Source organism: Aythya marila (assembly GCF_965140915.1).
Source record: "Aythya marila genome assembly, chromosome: 2".
NCBI lineage: Eukaryota > Metazoa > Chordata > Aves > Anseriformes > Anatidae > Aythya > Aythya marila.
The window spans coordinates 4082337-4106619 of NC_139043.1; the positions used below are offsets into that span (position 1 = coordinate 4082337).

A 24283-nucleotide genomic window follows, 5' to 3' on the forward strand; every position below is an offset into this window, starting at 1 on the left:
TAAGCTATTACTAATGGCTGTGCAGATGATGATGAACTGTGTTTTTCTGAAAATATCAGGAAGAAAGACAAAGCAGCAGCTGTGAGACTGATGTGTATATGTGCAATGGTGAAATGAAGATGTTAAAGATAAGAATATAGTGAAATTCTCAGCAGTGCAACATGAAGGATGCCATCCAAGACAAGGCCATCCTCTTTTCTTCCCACGTTTTTTCAGACAAAGGAACATGGGGGACAGATCCAAGTGTTTTGAGGACAATAATCAGTTAATGAGTTTTAAACAGACTGGAAGAGGCATATTCTCCAAAGGTATAGAAAAAAACTTGATAATTTTCCAATGGGTAAAGGAATATTTCAAGCTTACTTACCAAAAAAAAAGAAAAGAAAAAGAAAAAAAGAAAAAAAAGTGTAAAACAATAATAATAATAATAATAAAAAAGTATGTGTGCAAATATATACATATATATATATATATATATATATATATATATATATATATTTGAGGCCGGCATTCTATTTTCCATCTGTCACCTTCCTTAAAAACAGCTTAAGAATCAGATTCCAATAGTATGGAATGAACATTTCCATGGAATATCAACTTTCCATAAAGTTAGTCCAAAAAGACAAAGGTAATTGTGTCTCTTATTTTTCCTCATTCCTGAGTGTGTTTCCTTAACCAAGTGAAATTATAGAAAGACATCCTTATAATAAATGTAACAAAAAGTAGAAAGGTCATCTAACTTTGACCTGTCTCTGGAGCAACCATGTCTATTTTGCCATTGCACATCCACACTTATTCAGGTGACTCCTGAAATGTCTGTGCATATTACATGGGACAAAACCAGGCTTGAAATGGAAATGAAAATACACATCATATTGCATTGTTGAATAGAATTCTAAGAAAATTCTACTAAGTGTTCCAGTGTGATCATATTCTGCATTTTAAAACATGATTCTATGAGACAAATTTATGCTATTATCTAAACAAATGCAGTAACTACTGCTCAAATGAAATATAGAGAGAGAAAGAGAGATGTTACAGGCAACAAGCACCAATGAGGTCTAAATGGTCTAAATAGGTTCTTCCAGCTTCTTTGAATGTGACAAAAAAGATATATCTCTAGATTCACAATCTGCAGATATAACTGTAAGAAAATCTGCTCTGGATATGTGAGGATGTTATTTTCAATAACTGAAGGCAGGCATTAAAAAACATGGGTCTTCTACACCAGGTGACATGAAGCTCAAGAAGTGATTGAGGAAATTTGTGGTTGTTACTTTTTTTTCTGTCTTTGAGATAGAGGTGAAAGCTGTAGCTTAGAGCTTTCACTCCCATTAGTTCCAGATATTCCCACTGAAATAGTGTCTTGAACCTTTTCTCCTGGGACTATAGCTGCTCCTATTGGACTAAGTGCAGAGTAGTGTAGCTTGAAAAAAAAAAAAAAAAAAGTGTATTTACATAAGATTTGACAGATGTTATAGCACTGTGCTATTAAGGTAAAAATAAAATACACAATAACTTGTATTCTGGCAAACAGTTTGTTGCCTTGTGCTTAGAGAATCTTATCATTCAACTTTTTGGAGACTATCACAGACTTTCAAACGATGCAAAAGACCTTCAAAACCACAGGCTTTGAGGAAAATTGTTGTTATATTTTCCCTTTATTGTCAATAAAGAGTAACAGGCACTTATGTATGAAGATGAATTGTCTCTTCCTAAGTCCTTTAAATGTCATCTCCATGTTTCTCTATTGACTGTAAAGGAGGTTTAGACTAGGTTTGTGACATAAATTGCGATAAAAGACTTGTAAAGTTTAGATCAGAGGAATTCCGTCTCTTTGGTCCTAACTCAGTGATGAATATGTGCAAAAAGTTTTAATGACAATATTTCAAATAGAAAGATAAACAGTAAACCATGAAGATAAAGGATGTTACCATCAGTAATATGCTTAGTAGATCTCCTGTTTAATAAGCCAGAGAATCTATTTTATCTAAAGGATGCTAACATGTTAACCTGACTTTCGTGAATGTCTGTATTCTCCCTGACAGGTACATATCTTATCCAAAAGCTTAAATAGGTCTGTAGGACTTTGGAAGACTTGAGGCAAGACCTAGACACAATAACTGATGATGTCTTTATTTTCCCATGTATAAATCATGTTTTCAGACTAACGGCTTGAAAAGCAGTGGAGGCTTACTGAGATTTCCATTTCTGGCACAAAAAGTACAGTTTAAATTTTTTTTGGGGGGGGAAGTGTATAATTTTTCTGGCCTCCTGTTTAGGCTGAACTCTCCCTGCCATTGACTATGTAGAGAATTCCACCTTTGGCAGCTGTCAGTCCTCTGTCTTTGTGAAGTACTGCACTTAACACGAAGTTTGTTTCCCTGCGAAGGCTCAACACAAAATTTATATTTTTGTTAAGGTTAAGAGGAGAACCTTGTATTTAAAGTATCTCCTCCTAAATGTGCATCCCAGTTTTGCCACTACTTTTTTTAGACTTCAGACTTCTTTCCATGCAGAAAATGGACCTGCTGCCTGCCTCTCTGCTAGTCTCTATTCTTTCCACCTGTTTTTGCATGACATATGTCTGTTGACTGAATCTTTTGAGCATTGTCAGAGCTCTGTTTTTTAAATACCTTGAGGAGATGTAGAATCACAATCAGGGGAAGCTTATATTCATGCTTAAAATGGGTTTTGTTAGTAAGAAGACATATCAAATTACAGAACTGTAAGTTACTAAAAATTTGTTTTCCTTAATGATTTCAGCAAATACTATTCTTCAGCAAAATGCTGTACTTGTGGATCAGTGGAGCCGGAGATCCCTGGGAGTGTTGATTTGCACTCATAAGCCTGATATAAAATTCAGGGGAATGTTCACCAGAAAGTATAGAGTATAAGATTTCTGAAAGGTACACATCTCATCTAAACAAATCCTGTGGGCTTCTTGCACAAGTAACAGAGAGTGAGATGCACTATGAGAACATTATTAGTTCTTGTCTCTAAACAAAAAGACACATTTTTCCTCATCCCTTCATGTATACTGACAAACCTCACTCAGTTCATCGGACTTGTACACCAACTGAATGTCTGATTCACTCAAGCCTGCCCTACTCTACCCCTACTGTTATAGCAAACTTTCAGGTGAAACATTTCCTCTCAGAATGACCAGAGAACACCACTTTGCTGTATAATAAAGACTATCTATTAATAGTTTCTATAGAGACACTATCCAAAATCATAAATAGCATCAGTGATAATTACAAATTAAAAAAAAAAAAAAAGCTTTTAAATCTTTGATCAAGGTGCATCAGCAAAAGCACAGAACAACAAAAAATTCTACATGCAACAATAACTAAATGAATGCTTGCTCTTCAGTTACTACCCATCTGCTTATATTCAATCATTTATTTGCAACATGCTTCATACAAACACAGTAATGTTACAGGATTGCGTACACTTACAGGGTAATGGTTGATAGTTCTGACATCTTGCAAGAGTGCTGGTTAGCCCTCTTAGGCTTACAGTAGCATTTCTGAACGCAGCTGCTAAATATGACAAGATTAGCATTTTTTTCAGCATATTGTGAACAGGCCAAGGTAGGTCACTTTCAACACATTTCATGAGACACATCACAAAGATGGAAAGCGGACATGACAGAATGAAGTTACAACACAAAACAGCTGCTTGACTGAAGCAAAAATAAAGAAATAAAATAAAAATAAAATGCATTGGGTGTCACTGGCAACTGGGATGTGTCGATTCACAGACAAACCAAAGATCAAACAACCTGGAGGCAGGTGGGCAGTTTTACGCATCCAAAATACACATGACTTTTGCAGTCTGGTAGTGTACAGAGGGTAACAGAACAATATATTAAATGAAAGCTGACTGCACGCTTGTGGAGAACAATCAAATAATAACATAAACTTGTAGGATGGAAATTAATCTATGGTGAAGTTGGAGCAGATTTCTTAATTTTCATGTATAAATACCCAAGGTGGTGTGAATCCCTTCTTTCTAGTGAAGATTACTACTAAGGACACCAAAGCACTTCTTTGACCAGATACATATTATTTTTTGTCCAGCACACTAAGAAAGGTGGGGTTGTATAAGCAGCAGGCTCATTATGATAGACCAGAACTGTGATCCCTACATGCTGTACTCTAAAAGAAACTATAGAGAATGGGAAGTGTACATTTAAAATTAACCACAGAGAGGCTAATTTGAATCAGTTGTTAAAAATAGTAATCTTGAAACAACATGGGAAAGCATGTTGAAGGATCTGAGGGATAGATATGTTGTATCTGCTATGTCAGACTTTAAAAATTAAACCATGAGAATTAACAATAGGAATCTGTTGTTGAGGTATATGTGGGGATTTCTGTTTGATATTTTGTTTTGTTTTCAACACATGGTTATTTTGGTGGAATTCACCTCAGTGAAGCTTGGATATTTACAGTAATAATTGGATATTTACAGTCTAACTAAACCGGACATGAATTGGCCCATTGGGAATCATCAGAGGGATGGTCATGTGAGAAGTACATACTTGTTGGTCTAGTTATATCTATTTTAGATGTCTACTTTAGGATGGGTTGAATAGAAAACTCCAATAAGTGTCCTGATTAAATCTTTGTTGACTCTAAAGGATACTCTGGTTTTATTTTTATTATTATTATTTTTTTTAATTTTTTTTTTTAGCAATTGCCTAGAAAGTGAATCAAAAGCTGCTTCTGTTTCTCTGCTAATATGCATGGTCTATGATTTCTGTTCATCTAGTTATAGATGGAAGAAACACTTCATAGCTTTAACAGTATAATAAAGTAAGTTGAAAACAGGTTAAATCTCTCCCTACTGGTAACACTTTTAAGCCAATCCCATTTAATGGGACTCTTTTTTTTTTTTTTTTTTTTTTTTTTCCCCTGTAGGATAATCAAAAACCTACATTTCTATTAGTGACTATAGAGACTATAGCTTAAGAGCTGGAAAAATTACAGTGTAGTGGAATGCAAACATCCAGCAGATAGAAAAATCAATCATGTTTCAACTTGCAAAAAGAAAAGAAAAGAAAACAAAACAAAACTCTTCTTGTAGGAAGTTGAAGGAAATATGAAAATGACTGTTCCTTTTACAGAATCATTTATTGAATAAATTTTGCACTACCTCTGTCTTTTACAGAAGTGAGTTGTGCTTTACTCAATATTTAAAACTGATTAAAAACATGGATGAAAGTTTTAAAAAAGTTCAGAGAAAGTTCCTTTTTACAATGGCTGAGACTTTCAAAAGTGACTGGATTTTGAGTGTCTCATTCTTGGATAACCTGAGTTGAAACAGCAGAAAATTATCAGAACAACTTTTACCACAACAGGGCTGCCCAGCTTGTGCTGAAAAATGGTGTTTATGAATCCATTTTAAGGTACATAATCTGAAAATGAACTAAAAATCAAATAATCTAAAAATCAATAATCGCTTTTAAAAATCTTAGTTATGGGGTGTAGTGGCAGATTGTTTTCTTCACTGACATGCTTGAAGCTGCACAGGTAATCTGGAAAAAAAATGTCACTGATTATAACTCTTTCCTTTACTGATTATGTCCTGTTTTATTTGGCAAGGATTGACTTTCATTATAGTGAGTAGAACTAATATGACAGCATTTGTTTTTCTGATATAATTATCGAAAAGGTAAGACTTGATTCTAAAAAAAAAAAAGATATCTAAGAAATAACTGCTATTCTACTGCCAATGAGGGTAAGATCATACCTTAGAATGGAAAACTTCTTTAGCATTTCTTAAGAAAATGTTGATATTTTAGCATGCTTTTAACATTTTTCTGTCATCATATCTAATTTACCTAATCATCTCCCTGATGTTAGATATTTTAAAGTCACTTAAAATCTTCAGAATATAGAACTGACAAGAGTTTTCTTTCCTTTTCAGTTTGCTATTATTAATTTATTTATTAATTTATTTTTAAGCAAAGTTGAAACATCAATAGAAAGAAATGGAGAAAGAGAAAAGACAGAAGAGGCAAGAATCAGAAAGAAATGAAAAGGAGGAAAAATAACTAAATAAGAGAAAAATAATATAAATGAGATTATGGATATCAAAACATTACATGAATTAGGGCAGAAGCCTCAGATTTCTGTAGGCACAAACAAAATGGAACTGGTCACGTTTAACTATATGCATCTAAGAAGAATTTAAACTGAACTACCATCTTTAACTTACTCAATCATGGAAAGAAACAGGCACTTCCAGAGGTTGGTCTAACCTATGCAACAGAGGCATCTAAGACATACGGGATGCATTGTCTTATGGAGAGGTGCCCTGGTCTCTCGATTTGACCATAGACAACAACTAGACTGCTTAGATTAAATACGAGACTTTAGACAGCTAAAGGCAAACAAGCTGAGTCTCACCGCATGTGTCCTGTGCATGGACTGCAGCTGCATCTGGAAGGAAGAGGGAGGGTGCTAGGGTGGAAGGGGAAAGAAAAAGTTAAACATTCCCAGGATGAAATGAGTGATGTATGATGTGGCTGAAGACCATCTTGTCAGACTGAACACCTTACGTCTAGCAAGTTAATGCAAATGAGAGAGTTCACAAATTTGAGGCAAAAGTAGTTGCAATTCAGTCCTAAGGACTTTGTAGGTTTTGCAGAGATGCTTAGGAGAAGTAAAATGAGTATGTTTTTTTTTTTGTTTTTTTTTTCAGGGGAGTGACATTATGCATTTTTACCAAGCCCTTGTACATACATAATGAAAAATCAGGGCTCTGGGTTTTGGTCATTAATAGTACACAGGGAAAGGAAAAGTTTGTGGGTTGTCTCTGAATATGCTGAAGGTAGAGCCTCTGGGAAAACATAATGAAGGTAGAATTTGATTAACAGAATTTAATACTGTGCCTCATTAAGAACCTTTGTGCACCCTGCTCAAATAATTTTATGTAACCTTACTCCAAATAGGATTGGCAACCTAGTCACTGAAAAAGAAAAATAAAACAAAATATGTAGCAGTAGGGAAGAAATGTAGAAACAAACTAGTGAAATAACTGCTGAAAATACAGTAAAAAGTTAACCAAAGTGAAAGTTGAAAGATTGTATGGGAGAGAGAGCGGAAAAACTGAAAAATGCAGCTGTACCATCTAATATTTATATCCGATATTGCTACAGGCTGTGGGAAATCCTTTCCTTGCTACTCAGTAGCTAAGGATTTCTTGCACCTTGACTTGTTTACTGGTCAAAACACAAGCTAGCTTTACAGAAATCCTTTATTTACAGATCAAATGTGAGCAAAAAGCAAGGATTGTACAATCCTACCCCACTGCAGTGAATGTGGGCGCTATCCACTGCATGCAAGTAGACTCATTCACTTCTCTCATTCAGACAGAATAAAAAGCACGGATGCTACTCAGCAAAGTGGTTATTTAGTTTCATCTCATGTAACTTTCGCAGTTTATAATATAGATATCTGCCTCTAACCCTGTCATCCCATACTCACTTTGCAGTCAGTGGTGAGAAACAGATATTATATGAGATCTGTCTGCCCTCTTTTAACATCTTGTTTATAATGAAATAAGAGGTTACCAAGGATCTTATTCAATGAAACGGGTAGATCTCTACTGACTACAAGAGACCAATATGATTAGCCTATTAAATCAGTTGGATCCTATACTGTCTTTCTAAATGTACAACCATTGTTGTGCTCTCAGTAAAAAGCTATTGCTGTTTCTCTATTCTGCAATTGAAAACAAGTCCAAAAGTCCTAGTCTAGTCATGTTTTAGTCTAGTTATAAAGTTATAGTTATAAAGTTCTACTTTGTACTCCTGAAACCACCAAACTAAAAAACTTTCTTCTGATATCTCTAAGGGGTCTGAGGTATTCTAGGTTCATCTTCTGACAAATGGGAATAAATTGAAAACAAGTTTGGATAAATGAGGCAAAGTGTTACATCACGTTTTCAGTCTTTGTTCAAACACATTGGTTCAATTGACATCCTTGGGTGGTAGATTTTTATTTATTCCATCTGTTTAACATGTATGAGGTTATTTTTTATTTTTATCTATTTATTTTTCTGTTCTGAGTAGGAGCATATTGCACGGTTCAGGTTATTTTTATTTATTTATTTAGTTTTTTCCCCAGTGATTTGTAGAAACACAGAAGATTTTCACTTTTTGTGTCTATGAATCTAAGAAAGGCAATGAACTTCAGACTTGTTTATGCAGGAATTCTCACAAGAGTGTCTTATGTATTTCAAAGCTTCCACTTAAAAAAAAAACACATGGAGAAAAATTTCTCCATGAGTGTACATTTTATTTCCACCAAAGACAGATCTAATCACTGAAACTGAAAGCTAGCATGGTAAGTAAAATAAATAAATAAATAAATAAAACTGACACGGAAATTACATGTCTGTGAGGAAACCTGTACTTCTTCTACAGAGAATGAGACCAGATTAGTGTTTGCAGACTATAGATGCAGTTAAAAATAGATGTTTAACAAAAACTAATTAGAACTGAAACTTCTTGGCCAAAATATATATATATATTTTATATATATAAATATATATATATATTTGTTTTTCCAGTACTGAACCTTGAAGATGAAACAGTGAAACAGAGTGGATAAAGAGAGACAAAAGTCAACTCTAGCTTCTTCATTCTTGACTTTGCTAACATCTATAGGGTGGTCGTGCAAGGATAGAGAAAACAATTGTTTATACTCAAAGGTCAAAAAGTAAAGAGGTAAAGTTTAAAGTTTAGCTGTGTTCTAGAGAAGAAAACAAGTAGTATTTCCATCAAAAAATAGACTTGAATTAAATGTAACCTCAAAATTATATGTCCTCATCCTTCTATATTAACTCTGAGATTCTACTTCCACATGATAGGTTATTCTCACTGACTCTAGAATATAACTTAATGTCATGCACAATGGACTAATTCTGATGAAGGTGCATTAACATAACTTCAGGGAAGGAGACAATAGTGTGTTTAGTGAGAAAAATGTACCACATCAAACAAGATTCTTAAATGATTTTGAATTTAGGTTTACTGCTTGAAACAGTGACTATGTATGCCCAAATCCAACCATTAAACATCAGAGAATATGATTAGTTTATGCCTCATAATCTTTAAAACATATAAACAAGTAAAATCTGCAGTGTGTTTATTGTCTCAGTCAGGCAGAAGAAGTGGACATTCAAGCGTTATAGACAGGTCTTAGTCTGGTCAGCCAACAAAGCTCAGCATTGGTGTAGCTACATTGGGTTTACATAATTTGGAGCTCTAAAGCTTCAGTTATGTTGCTGTGCTTCACCTGCCTTACATATTTCAGAATATCCCTGTGGGGAAGGATCCAAGTTTCAACCCATCTCCTTAACCCTCCTTAGTGAAGAAAAGAGAATGATGTTTTTGTTGAAAAGGCTTGGGCTTTCAGGCATTTAATCATCTGAACAACACCAGTGATTTCAACTGGAGTAAGACAAATTACAGTTCAGAAACTCTCTCTGTAATGATACTAATGCACAGGAGCTGGAGTTCTAAAACTATGATGTAAGCCATGTGTACAACCTTAGACTGGCCGAATTGTGAGGTAAAATACATTTGCTTAAACCACCTTCATTAAGACTGAATTCAATATTAAGCCATTGCAACTTGGTGGCCTTTAAGTGAGTTTTCATATTATCCAAGGTGAGAAAAATTTCTTCTGGGGAATTAACCAGTTACCACCACATGGCTACCGTTATGCACAATATTAGTTAAAAAAAGCCTCATGAGCATTTCACCATTCCAGATTAAAAAATAAAAATAGAAAATCTTATGCTTTCAATGCCTTCTTCCTTGTCTCTTCCATACCTCAGGATCTAAGGACTATCTACTTGCTTGGAGAATCTCCTCTAAGGAAGGATGTCTAATTCTTCAGACATAAAACCAAAATCACTGAATGTGAAGCATGTTAGTTGCTGAAGTGAGACACGAGAAATCAATGGTAAGGAGAAGCAGAGACACTGAGGGAAAATTAAACTCCTTTTGTTCTTACATGGTAGAGGCAAAAATGTGAATGGCAGAAAAAAGTGAATGGAAAACCATGGATGCTGGTGTTCATCGAGCTTTGACATAAATTGAAAGCACGTTCAAGATCAGAGATGTCAGAATTATTCCCCATTCTCTGCAGTCTTTTAACAACTGCTGCATGACCAGTTGCTTCAACTTTGTTTTTACTATTACACTAAGTAAATTCCAAGAAATAACGCTGCAAACTCACTTGGGACAAATAAAATTCCAAGTTTTTCCTTTTTAGTGTAATAATGCCTTAAAGCAACTAACATAGTTATTAGCAGTGCAGGAGGGAGAGTGAAAACATCTAGAATGATCTGATTTGGATGCTCCCATTTCAGCTTCCAATTTGAGGTTTCTAAAAAATGATCTGAATTTCCAAAATTATCAACATTATCTTCTCTACTAAACAAACTAAAGGATATAATAGTGCTCTCAAATTTATGGGTAATTCATGAAGACACATTGCCTTTGGCACTGGACATTCTTCCACTGATTTCAGTGACCACTAACATTTATCAATGTAGATCAAAATTAGGTTATTCATTTCAGTGAGGTGCAGTGACTTTAGAAACACATTTATAGAAACACATTCTTCAGGAAGCCTACCTTATTTTTGCTAATTAGTGAACTTGAATGTGTGGCAAAAGTGGTATTACAGAGGGTTTAGTTACTATAATTGATTTCCTATTAAAGGAAGAAGTTTTATATTGTGCACATTGTTAAAGTATTTGTAGTTTTTAAAAAGCAGTGCTGGAACTACTTTACATAGAGCATTTCAAACCACACTTGTGTAGTTAAAGACCTATGTTTACATATGTACTCATGGACCCTACACACATAAATAATACTGACTTGAGCCTTCAGTTGTTATGAGTGCTGTTTCCTAGTTTCATACCATCTATGACAGTCAAACCACAAGATTTTAGGTAGAGGGTATGAAAGGTCTCAAAAAGAAAAAAAAAAAAAAAAAAAGAACCAACTGTACAAATGTTTGCTACTAATATATTTTTTTTTTCAATATGAATTCAGAATACATTTTTTTTTTTTCCACTTAAATAATCTTGGCAACAGGGCTTAGTGTTAATTCAGCCTTTGATGGAACTGTTGAGAGAACATCAAGCTTTATACTACCGTTTCTTCCTAAAAATAAAGAAGAAACATTTCTATCAAGAGAACCACACTCTTGAATTTAACACAATATTGTCCTCACTCTCACTGATCGGAACATCTCTCCTTAATCTTTCTAAAGAAGTGGCCTCTCTTTTAATGCAAACACACTCTTTTCTAGTTCGTGTCTTGCTCTTGTAACAGGTAAGGTAAAAAAGTCTGTTTGCACATTTAGGACAGTCTGTGGACAGAGAATTTCAATCTCTGAGACAGCCACAGAGCGTGATAGAATCATTTGGGAATTCTGAGACATTGTTAGAGAAATGTTAAGCAAGAAACTTACTTGAGTTAAACAGATTTCAAAATAGCTAATTCATGAACCACAGAAATCAGGAGTGTATCATTTCCTCTGTCTGTATAATCACTGAAACAATAAACTTACCCTTGAAAATACCTTACAGCAATGTGCACAAATAGTGTTTAAAGAGAGAGTCTTCATATTTTTCATTATTATTTCAAAATAAAATGGTCATCAACTTCCAGTATACAGGTATCACCTATGCAGGCCAAGACACAATGGACTTCCACTCTAACCACCTCCTAAGAACTTGAAATTGCAGAAGCAGAGCACTTTTAAACATTGTATTAATCACAGAGGTTCTTGCAACCACAATAAACAAGTTTTGTTATCAATGATTTCAAAATCAGAGCCTGTTAAACATCCAGAAAATGTTTGCAAATCATTGGAAGTGGATGGAATTCCTTTCAGAAATAGTAATTTGCTCTTATAGTAGCAGTAATTTCCTCAGGCAAGTGCTCCATGGAATAACAAAACCTGTATCAAGGTGGACATACTTAGGCCTGATCCCATCATCACAATAAGAATGGAAAAGATGCACAGTGAATGAAAGGACAGCCTTGTGGTTGAGAAGCCAGATTTTAAAACAGAAGACCAAGTTCAAGCTCCTCTACCTGCCACAGGCATCTGGGGGGATTTTAAGTAGTCCTCAGACTTTTGCATCAGACTCAGCTGTTCAACAGAAATAACACCTCACAGAAGCATTATAAACACACTATATATGCTTTGCTGATTGGCTTTATACTTCTTGAGAGCAGAGAAAATCTGTAGATAAATAATCAAAGCAGAATAGGATCTTCAATTATTTTATCTGAAAATAAATTAATCCCTGTGCAATTATATTCTTATTAATTATGGTACATAGCCTATATGATCTTATATTCCTAAGGAGTGTACTCATTTTTTTTCCACATCCCTACCTGAAAAGATTTTGCAGAAATTAACACTCCTATCCACCCCCAACCCCCAACAACTAATAAATGAAACCAAAGGCAACTCCTCAAAACAAAACAAAAAAACAACCCCCCAGATAATTGTTTTTCTTGGAAAATGTCAATGGAAAGTATAGTAGTTGTGAATGCAAACATTTTCTCTAGAATATTAAATAAATTAGTAGAGAATTAGTCTTAAGAATCACAGTAGTAAACATCTGCTTTCCTGGTATTTCTTAGGAATGAGAACTAGGTTCTTGGTGATCATGCACTGACACCAAATTATCTTTGTCTATGTTTTCCATTTTATTTTCTTATGATAGAAATTGGTTAGCAGAGGGACATGAGTTCCCTTCTTTGTTGGGTTAGTGGGCATTCCAGCACTCAACTGACAGAACCTGGCATTAGGAAATTAAAGTGCCATGCTAAAAAATACACCGTTCATCTACTGTCTGTCCTTTTCCTGTCAGAAATTAGACTTCTTGCCATGAAGACCCTGTCAATAATTATTAATGCCAGCAGTCGGAGCACTTGCAGCAAGACAAAGCAGTAGCAGAATGAATCACTGAGTGTCCAGTGACTTTGTAGGTGAACTGCAGAGGAGTGTTGTTTACCAAAACATTTCTGTCACAACATTGCCTCTCCTGCCCTAACCCTCTAGGTTGCACCATATTTAAAATCATACCTACCTATGATATATGCCATGTTTCTCCTTTCTTTCCAGCAAGATGCTGATTGGAGGAATGACATAGACCTGAATTAGCTAGGTATTTATGGGGTTTATTTTCTTTTTCATTGAATTTTCAACTTGTGATACAAAAATTATGATGAAGAATCTGTTAAGGCAAAAGCAGAAACAAGCTTCCCCCTCCCAGGTTATACTATTCATGACCAAAAAATAAAAATAAAAATAAAAATAAAGTAAATTAAAAATAAGCAATTAAAAATAAGCTTTTTTCGTTTTGTTTTGTTTTGTTTTGTTTTGTTTTCCCAGTTAAATGTGCTTTGATCCTTGAAAATGAATAAATAAGCAGACTTGATGGAAATGTTTGGGCCTTTTTAATTTTAAAGGTTATTTCAGCACGCATCTTCACCATGCATACCTACTTAATTACTGTACTGTTTTATGGTAGTGATATCATTAGTTGATCTGTCTATAATGAAGCTTTCAACACTGATCCTGAAAATAGTAGCCTGGATTTAAGTTTGTGCAGGCATTGCTAGAAGAATATGTTTTTTATAATGGGTGAATGTACTCTCTCTACAACTACTTGACTCAATCTCAGATGTCTGAAAGTAGAGTCTGACATACCAAATTACACACTATCGGCTGGATTTCTCCCAAGACAAATAATGAAGCTTTTCCAGAATAACTTATTAACTGTTTCTTAAAACTCCAGTTCAGGGACTGATGTATGAAAATCCTTCCATACAGCATGGGCTCAACACACTATGTTGATCCAGCTTCAGTAGGGTTGTGAATAAGTGTTTCTAGTCCTTAGGTATGTTTCCAGTGCATGTTAATATTGTATTTATGAACTTCTGATGTGCTGCTACTTCACTTTCAGCATATGATGTAATAGTGTCCCTAAATAATTTACTACTACCTCTTCAAAATACTTGCAAACTACACAAGTGGATATTGGTAAGAATCAGGCTGTGTCTTCTATTTGGAAGCACAATAAGCAAGATCTGCCTCGATTGAATACACAGATACAAACACATTTTTGTTATAGGATTAAGTATGTCATGACCATAACCACAATAAACTAAAATTCTTTATGGAATTCATTTACCAGCTCGGGCCAGAGACATATTTGGACTATGCAGATAGCTGTCTTAATTGTACCAGGAATACAATCTGTGTCACTTTTTGACTTGCTAGCACCCAAGGATCTCAGAACTTCTCACTCAGGAAAAAAAAAAAAAAAATCTATTGCATGTGCATTACTGGGCTTGTTTTCTTTTGATACTTAATTTGCTGGAATTATTCAGGACTGACATTAACTGAATTAATGATTTCAGATTAACTGAAACCAGAACATGGTCCAAGCAGTGAAGATATGTCCTTTTAGATAACTTAGGCTACTCCCTCTTAACACTTAAAAGTTAAAAACCAAACCAAAACAAACAAACAAACAAACAAACAAATCTGACTACTGAGAGAAAGTATGAAAGCTGCTTTAAATTCTTAGGGAAAAATAAATAAAAAGGAATCCTAAAATCAAAATCAAAATTAAAAAGTGTAGCTTTTATTTTCTTTTTTTTAAGTCCTACCTCAGCTGCTTAGATATTTTTGATGAATCTAACCCCCAGTCATTTCAAACATAAGAAGGAGTTTCTATCTAAAAAAAAATACCAGTGAAGTAAGCACAGAGTTATTCTCTTGCAACTGACACATTTTCAGCAATTCGGTCTGAAATGAAGTAAGCAGCATGCAAACAGCTTTGAGGGGAACTAAATGCATGATGAAAGATCAGTTAGCCATGAGACTGGTAATGAATGATTGAACATACAAGTTGATAAAATGGAAGTTTATGATAACTAAAGCCTTTGACTACTTTAGAAAATAATTAGGAGTTAGCTACGTTTCCAAGTTTTTGTCAGCCTAAAGGAAAAGGCTATTACATATATTAATCATAAGGAAGGTTTTTAGAGGCAATTTTTTATGAGAGTGAAGCTCTCATTATTGTGCTGCAGATTATACAAATTATTATTTTTTTAAAAGCAAGTCTTGCAATCTCTAGTGGCTACACTATGTTAATTAAGCGTTAGCTCCCCAGTAGTGCAATCTTCTGTTGTGTTCCTGTCATAGCTTGAAGCTAACTTCAGTAGTGGGAATTTTTAATAATGAATGCAGTGTGGTAATAATATATAATTAATCTTTGAATTTAAGCACATCCCTAAGGCTTGTAAATTTAAATACAGGCTTAAGTGATTTGCAGAATCATGACCTCTGTGTCTACAAAATTGAACTGGATGCAGATTTTCCTAACAGAAAATAAACATTAAAAGCTCTCAAACCTGAACATATACCATATATGTAAGAAGAAAATAATTTCTCTCTGAAGTCAAAAAATGAATTATTATTTTTGTCTTTTTTTTTTTTAAACAGAGTTCCCAAGTCACAGGTCTATAGTAGACAAAACAAAGTCTTATAATCTTTTCCACATTAGATCATAATCTGATGGCAGATTATTTACAGGCAATTTCTCTGGAGTCAGAGGTCAAATTTCAACATAAATTTTGAATCTGAAACATCTGAAGATTGTGGTGTAAAAAACTATTTCCTCATATGCCTCATTGTAGTCTAACAGGTACATAATCACTACAAACACTACAAAACTGTGATTTAAATTTCTTGTTATCACCATGATGTGGCAGTATTTACCCTCATATTGAAGGAAAAGCAAGGGATTGTGTCAGCATTTTTCATCTGTACTGGTGTAAGGTCAGATGGTGTGAATTAAACAATTGCAGAAGGTTTAAATGATCCTTTGCAACTTTGCACTGAGGTGGATCCAGTGAAGAGCTCTCTGGAGCCTTTGGTTGTCCATGCTCGGCTAATGGTGATGGAAGTCCTGGCTTAAATGTTGTTCCCAAGAGTGGAAGGCTGATATCAGAGTAAATCTTAATCACTGCTTCAGTGATATTACCTTTATAAACAGGCTGAGCACACTTCCTCAACTGTAGCTGATATGATCTATGTACTAATTATTTAATTATGTTGTGGAATAAAGATCTGGATGAACAGTTTGGCCTGGTGGGGAATTGAATGAGAAATCAAACTACTTTGTCTTTCTTTTTTTTTTGTTGTTTTATTTTTGCTTGTTTTGTTTTTCCATTACAAAGATTGTGATTCTGTTGAATTCTACAGTGTTCAGCCAAATACTGCTGGAAAAAGAACTTTTCTAAAAAGTTTCATTTGTTTGCTATTTTCATCATGTAAATAATATCTGTGTTTTCAAAATGAAAATGGGGAAACATTTATATTTCACTTCACAGGTTTGAATGCAACTAAGGGGTTCTTAAAATAATCTATCGGCATGGAGAGATAAGGCTTAAACAAATAGCTATTAGCATGCACTTTCCTGGGGATTTATCAGTCTACTAGGAAAGTACTGGAAATATTTGATCTGTATTTTGCATATTTCAGAGATAATGAAATGAGCTTTAAATATTCACTAGTATGAAGTAGCAATATAAGACATGAAGAATGCTTATATATGGGCCATAATCTGCAGAGATTTCAATATGGTGACATTACCATACTATGATCTAGCCTTTTCCTTTGTTATAATGACTCTCTTTTTACAGGATATGTGTGCAAAAATAAAGTGTATGCCTGGTGTATATCTGCATAAACTTATTAGTTTCATTTCTGTGTGACATTTCTGTTGTTGAATCTGTTTGGATAAACAACACTCCGCTTCATAACACATACATAAAGGCAAGATCAATTTATACACACCCATTTATAAAGTTGCAAAGAAATATGAAAAATAATGGCAGCGAATGAAACAGAAAAAAATGATGTTTTCTCTTTTTTTTTTTTTTTTTTTTTTTTTTTTTTTTGCTAACTATACACATAGGAAAAATATCAGTAAAACCCAGTCACCATATTGGTCAAAAATGACAAACATGTTTTATAGTCTAGTCAAATCTTTAGAGTCTGTGGCATGCTTTGCTTCATATGTGCGAGATGTGCAGCAGACGTCAAACATGCACTTAGCAGGTCTTAATCAGAACTAGCTCTGCACATCTTGGGTACCAATGACAGTCTAAGGTTCAGTGGCTGACCTCCCAGAAGCACATACAAAGGAAGACTTCATGCAAACTGTAGGCAAACCATGCATGGGAGACAGTTAATTTATGCACTATAATTTCTCATGAGTTATAATCCAGAGAAATATTGACCTGCAGAATGAATTTGAAACATTGTTTATGGCTGAGATTATGCTCATTGTTTATGGCATAGTTTAGAGCAAACATCAAGGGCTGTATTTTCAGTATGTAAATATTATCACTTCATGAAAATACAAAGAAGAATAAAGACGAGAAGGAAAGTAAAATAGGCAGCTGGGGGTCAGAGTTTTACCGGAAAATTATTTTTTAAATGGATTATATCATTATACTCTGGGTGAAACTGATCTTTAGGGAGATAATTAAAAAACAAACAAACAAAAAAAGTATTACAAAATAAAGGTCTCCTACTTTACCCTGACATATTTAATTTTTATTTATTTGAATAACTTGCATTTTTTCACTAGCAAACTAATCAAAGAAATAGTCTTATATAAGTTTACGAGTGCTAGAAAATGCTGGAATTCATAAAAACCTGCAAAACAAATCTGTGTGGTGTTTGGACTACAAAGCCAAGCAAGCACCAAAAGTGCTGCTACATTCGCTACATATTCACAATGATTATATAATATTTTATATGGTTGTATGCACTCAAAATAGAAATGACTGTCTCAAATGACCAACCTCAATCTTCTAATGATCTCGGTAAATAAAGGGGGGGTAGGTGGGTGGGGAGGGGATGCAAGCTTTAATAAAAATAGGCACGATAAAGTTTTAAAACCTCTAACGGATTAAAAGTTGGATTTCTTATGCATTTTTAAGCAATTCTAGGTATGTTGTGAATTATTTTGCTTAGGTTGAATTCAAAATTACCAGAAACATGATCATGAACATAAGCAGCTTTAGCCAAAGATCCTGAAATCTTTTTACCAAATCTCATTGCTCTCAGTCAACTTTGGACCACGTCTCTGGAACTTATGAAGCACAGCAGACTCTCTCATGAATACAATAATATTTATGCTTGGTCAATATGTTAATTTACAAACAATTGAGCTTTAAATAAGAATTATTATTATTATTATTATTATTATTATTTATCTAGCATTTATATTTTCTTTTTTTTATTTTTTCTTTTATTTCCTAAGTGCTTTAAAGATGAAAAAGAGTATTAAAATGTACTTCAGTGGCTTTTGAAATAATAATACAAAAAAATCTAAATCAATCAAGTCATTTTTAATAGATCTTGTGACTTTTTTAAAGTCAAATTTACTCAGATGAGGTTTTTTTTTTTTTTTTTTTTTTTTTTTCCTATGTGTATATTAGAAATCTGAATTGATTACTGCTTTATTTGTACTTACAAGTAAATGCTGGATTCATTGCCTCCAATATCAGGTGACTGGAGTTTCTGCACAAGTATCACAATTATGCCAATAAAAAGCACAAAATTTATCTGGGGGGAAAAGAGAGGAAATTATGATGACTGTGATATATTTTTTCAAATATAAGATGAGACTTTCACAATGACTTGCTGTCTCCATTGTATTATTCTTCTCCAAACTGCACTCTAAAAGTTTTATAGGGTCATTAGCTAAGTTTACAAAAGGCATATTGCCCCTTTTTCCAGACAAAAATATCCCCCTGGCAGCACTGAAGTTAAGGAAGAATGTAGTTTATCAGAAGAATGAGGTAAGACAAGTATAAACACAAAGGTTTAAACATTTGTCATTGTCCACTGATCATGCTTAATTTCCGTTGTCTGAACTAAAGCATTTCTCAGCTTAGAAGTTTCCACCATCATTTATTTCAGACAATATTTAGTGTCTGCCATTTCCTGAAAATCCCAAGTTCTATCACTTTCCTATCACTTTTTTCTATCACTTTGGCTGAACTGTCCCAAGATGAGATGAATAAATATATATATTTTTTCTTTTATGTTCTTTATGACTTTTAGTTTTATCTCATCCTGAATATTTATTTATTTATTTATTTATTTATTTATTTATTTTCCCAGAGAATTGTGTCATTACAAGTAGAGTTTTAAAATTTTGGAGAAGAGCAAAAGCAGTTTATTTTGATGTTTTGAATTCAGATTTAGCTGTGACCTACTCTATAGGCCAGAAGAAAATACGAAATTTAAGGTTTTGCTTGTTTCTCTGCTTGCTTACTTTTCTTTTTTTTTTTTTTTTTCTCTTTGAAAGAGTTGTCAGCATCTATTTTTTTTAAGAATCATATTCTATCTGGATGTGAAAACTACACGTAGATGGAGAACTCTTACGTTATTAGATGAATTACCTTTAACATGTGTGAAAGTTACTGTACTTGAGAGAGGTGTCCAAACACTTAACAGGGGAGGCACCACATGATAAAGACATCTATATCTAAGTATCTACCTGTGAGTTTGATGTCTAAATTCACACAACAGTAAACAGAGACCTTGCCAATATTGTCACTGGAGTATGGAGAGCAACTTAGCATGTAGACACCTATGTGCAGTAAGACAAATTGCTTTTTAGGTGCCACTAACCATATTGCAGAGAGGCTCAGTCTCATTTACTATACTGAAGAGCTCAAAGCTGTTTAAAAATTCCTGTTAACCCTGGGGCAGAACCCAGAGACCAAATGCCTCTCAGTTGTCTATATGTAGGTATTGTGCACCATTCGGGTAAAACCCAAGGCCTTCGTCATCTAAAGAGAGCTTAGATACCTTGTTGACAGTTGAACACTATGTAATGAAGTCATTAGAAGAAATTTCCATCAGTCATTTGCCCTCAGAAGTGCTGAGGAAGTGCCTCCTTCAAGTGTTACTTACCATGATTGATCCAACCACAGGACCCTTGATCACCCACCACAAGGCCGTGTTGTCATTCATGTCCCAACAGCTGCAGTTAGTAATGAAAGAATGGGGTAGGGAGAGAGAAGGAAAGAAAAAGATGAAGATACAACAAGGAAATTAATGTTTACAAACATTTCTAAGGAGGCAGAGAGTGGGATGTTGGTCTTGTAGCTAAATTACTTTATTGAGCTTCAAAAGTTCCTTAGTCTATCCCTGTTAAAGCTTTCTTTTACAGATTTTAGCCAACTCAACTGAAACTAGGACAAACCTATACATATACTGTGATTTCAATAGTACCTTCTACTAAATAGTTTAGACATTCTAGAAAATACTTCTATGCATGTTCCTGTGTCCACAAAGTACAATTGTAAAACTGTCCATTTTGGCCAACATCTCTGTAGAAGGGGTAAAAAGGCAGAAGTACAAAATTAACAGGAAAGAAAGGTCCAGGGTTAGCAGATAGGAATTTTGGATCCTGACTGTGACAAGAGGATTTTGACACATATCTTGGACACAACAATGTAGCAGGGACCAGCTATATTCACACACAGGAATGATTTTCCAGTCAATGAGTTGTCAGTCCTACCAAGGAGCAATGATTCATCTGAGAAGTTTCAAGTTGTGGGCAACAGTTGGGGTCATCTCCTTTTTTAAGCTGTCAGGAGTGAATGATCATAAATCAAGTGGCATTTCTACCTCAGCACTTAAAATCTTCCTCCAGATCACAGAAGGATTACACTGAAGATTTTTCCATATAGGTTCATTTGGACATTCCTTTGTAGAGCAAATTAATTGCAGGACCCATATGGGTTTTAAACTTTAACATTTATTTTTAAAGCTAGAGGAATGATAATAATGGAAAATGACTTTTTTTTTTTTTTTTTGCCCTGCCACAACACCACCACACTACATTAATTTATTACAAAATTTGATTGTCAGTTAATAAACATATTTTATTTGTGTCTGCTTTCTTCCCCTCCTGCTTACCTTCTAAAAAAAACCATGAAAACACAGAAAAATGTCTTCGTACCTGCAGTTCAGAGGAGGATGGTTTCCCTCCCACTGGGACAACAGCCAAAAGTCCCAGCAGTGGTTGTCATGGTACATTTTTCAGATGACAAGTAACAATTTGGAAGAGCATACAGGGGTAAAACATGGCTGATCTTATGAGAGCTTCATACAATTTCTATGTCACTTAAACAGTACTCTGGTAGCATCTGGGGGAAAAGTGAAAACCTATTGTGTACAGAAGCTATAGACATGTTTAAGAGTGAGGAGGCAGAGCTAAAATTCCATCATCCAAGTGGGTGTGGCAAGCAGCTGATTGACATCTGGCTTAGAAATTTCAGTTGAACTTACAAATGCAATATTTTTCTAGATTTACTGTAAAAGCAACAATAAGTATGCATGTGGTAGAGCAGGGGAGAAGAAAGAAAATTTAGAGATGAGATATCAATTTTACACAAAAGCACATATTTTTCCTTTGCCAAACACTGGAAAAATCTGGTCAAATTCTAGTATTATTATTCTAGCCATATAATTAGGCATTAATATATGCCAATTTGTCTAGGTAAAAATATGAAATTACAGAGGATGGAATCTACCTGTTCTTTGTTCAGTCATCTGTACTGAAAACATTTAAAGCCCAGATAATTATCTCAGATTCCAGCTGAGACAAATAGGCTCCCAGAGGCTTTTTTTTCCCCCTCTTTTTTTTTTTTTTTTTTTTTTTTTTTTTTTTTTTTTCCTCCACTGATGGATTTTAAATGTGTACTCTGGGGTGATGCATCTTCCCTTAGAAATGCCTTTTCTTCTTAGATCTACTCTTCTGCTTCTGCAGAAAGTCTATATGGTAAGCTAAGTTGTCAATGTCTTTTCCTGAAATGTTAACAGTGAACCAGATCAAGCTTGTACAAGGGTTTTATTAAGTACTTTTTTGATTCAGTCTACATGACATCTATAGGATAGATGTGATAAAAACAAACAAACAAACAAACAAAAAAAAACACAAACAAGCATCATCTCCTCAGATGAGTATCATTAGAAAGAAAAAAAGCAGTGCACCACAGAACAGTTTGTAGTATCAGCCAACGAGCTGTACCACGTAAACAGGCTCCCTAATTTCATTACAAATACATTGCTATGGTTGAGATCAGGCATACAGAACTCTTTTTCAGGATGGATGATGGGAAGGGAGCCAGTGAGATGGGGGAGGGATGTGGTTTCCATTTGAAAAGGCCAAAATCTGATCTCTGTTACATCTCTGGTGTACATCTGGTATAACTCCATTTAATTCAGTAGCACAGCTCTGGATAAACAGACAGTTGCATTTATCTCCACAAACCTGTCACTTACAATGATGTGAATCAGGAATTGAAGTCAAGGGAGCTCTGCCAGTTTTATAAGGAGCAAGCAGGAGGAAACTCAGACTCAGAGTCTGTATTTTAGTCCATGCCTTTGTCAGTGTGGTTTCCCTAGTTCAGTAATTCCTGCAATGTTTTCAAGCTCATACTGGCTTCTCCCCCACCCCCAGAACAATGCTTGCTGATTTTTAAAAAGTAACCACTGAGACGCTCAGCTAGAATCTGCCTAAATGTGTTGCATGCTAAATAGCTTCTGCAACTAAAAGAGAGGAAAAGGTGCTTTTTTTTTTTTTTTTTTTTTTTTTTTTTTTTTTTTCTTTTCCTTCTTTGAAATATCTCTCTTCCCCAAAAAACACAAGGACTGTTTGGGCTCCTAGAAATTAATGCATTTAAGACCTCTGTTGTAATCATAATAATGGCACAACAGGGGTTTCGGGCTTGTTTTGCATGGAAATAAATGATTTAATTTGTCTTAATGTCAAAATAGAACATTGGGTCAAAGCACTGGCTTCCCCAGTGGAAGAAGGGCTTTATGTGCTTTCCAAAAAGAGCAAGAAAGAACAAGGATGAAGAAAACATGACAGAGCGGCAAGTCTTGTACTAGTTTAGTTCCAGGTAACCATAATATAAGGAGAACTTAAAATATGACCCTAAATACCTTGGGAATCAGATTTGGGCACAGAGTAACATCTTTCACTCAGATTTAGGTTTTCAAAGGACCACTGCTGGATTTTCAAAATTTTTCTCAAAATCCTTCATTCTCCAGCAGTTTTCCTACCACTCAATCATCTTGAAACATATTTTTCAGGAAAAAATAAAATAAAAAAATCATATATCCATTCCTACAAGCTACGCCTGTTTCTCTGTCATACCAGTCAGTCTTCTGACTATGTGGATGTACAGGAGCATCTCTGGGAGTCTGGAAGCATCCTTTCCTTCAGGTCTTTAGCAAAGGATACAGGATCTTTGTAGGTTTTTCTCCACCAAAGGATACTATTTGGGTGGAATCTACCCTCTTGAATTCTTTCTTAAATTATTCAATTTCCTAAATTTTATTTTATGTTCACACAGAAGACTAAATGAGAGTCTTTTTCTCACTCCTACTCATCTACCAAACTAGATTTGTGGAAAAACCTCAAGGGGGGAGCTAAACTCATAATTACCTTGGTAATCTGAAGCTCAGCGACTCCTTGTGCAAATTTCATTCATTTTATCAGAGACATCCACAATAATTTCTACAGCTGAGCTTATCAACTTTGTCTTTCTTCATAATCAGTTGGAGAGGAGCAGGGTATCATAAGTGCAATACATTTGATCACTCTTTTAAGATGAGATAAAGCATATCCTGAACTCCGCTGGCTTAACTGAACAGGAATGGAGAGTCACTGGGTCAGCTGCAAATTTACAGATGTCTACATGGCCTTCCATAATTTCACCAGTGGAATACAGACATAAACATTGTCTCTCTGGCTTTATTTATGCAGCTGAACAAGAACCATTTGGCCTAACCTGTTTGCATATTCAAAGCAGCATTGGAAGTGGAAGGAGAAATTAACTGTGTCCTCCGATCACTAGATTTCCATTTCACCTTTGTCATCATGCCAAAGGCATGTGAAATGTTTTTCCACACAGTGATACCTACCCAGTATCATCAAAGTGAAGTCTCAGCACTGCCCAGACAGTGACACAAATTGTTGGGGTGCCTGCAGAAGACAAGATGTTGTTATCATTATTAGTCTAGACTTATTCACTACCCAGCAAAGACCACTTCTCCACTGAGATTTTATTTCCTGATAACACTCATGAACCAAACAGTGCAATTCATTACAT

The 24283-nt window shown here is 34.7% G+C and overlaps 1 protein-coding gene across 4 annotated transcripts in view; it reads right to left on the bottom strand.

The window, feature by feature from the left end:
* ADCYAP1R1 (ADCYAP receptor type I) overlaps positions 1 to 24283 on the bottom strand; it is a 143755-nt gene that overhangs the window by 10059 nt on the left and 109413 nt on the right. For 2 of the 4 annotated variants that reach the window (XR_014317056.1, XM_082755139.1), the window contains exons 11-14: positions 24096 to 24156; positions 20067 to 20136; positions 18616 to 18707; positions 3462 to 3545 (exon numbers count right to left, since the gene is read on the bottom strand). Coding sequence is in view for 3 of the 4 variants with exons in the window: in XM_082755139.1 (XP_082611265.1) it covers positions 3462 to 3545; positions 18616 to 18707; positions 20067 to 20136; positions 24096 to 24156 (307 nt within the window). In the remaining variant the exon portion in view is untranslated. Of the gene's footprint in view, positions 1 to 3461; positions 3546 to 13143; positions 13186 to 18615; positions 18708 to 20066; positions 20137 to 24095; positions 24157 to 24283 lie in introns of all 4 variants that reach the window. The other 2 variants (XM_082755140.1, XM_082755141.1) reach the window with 2 other exon arrangements.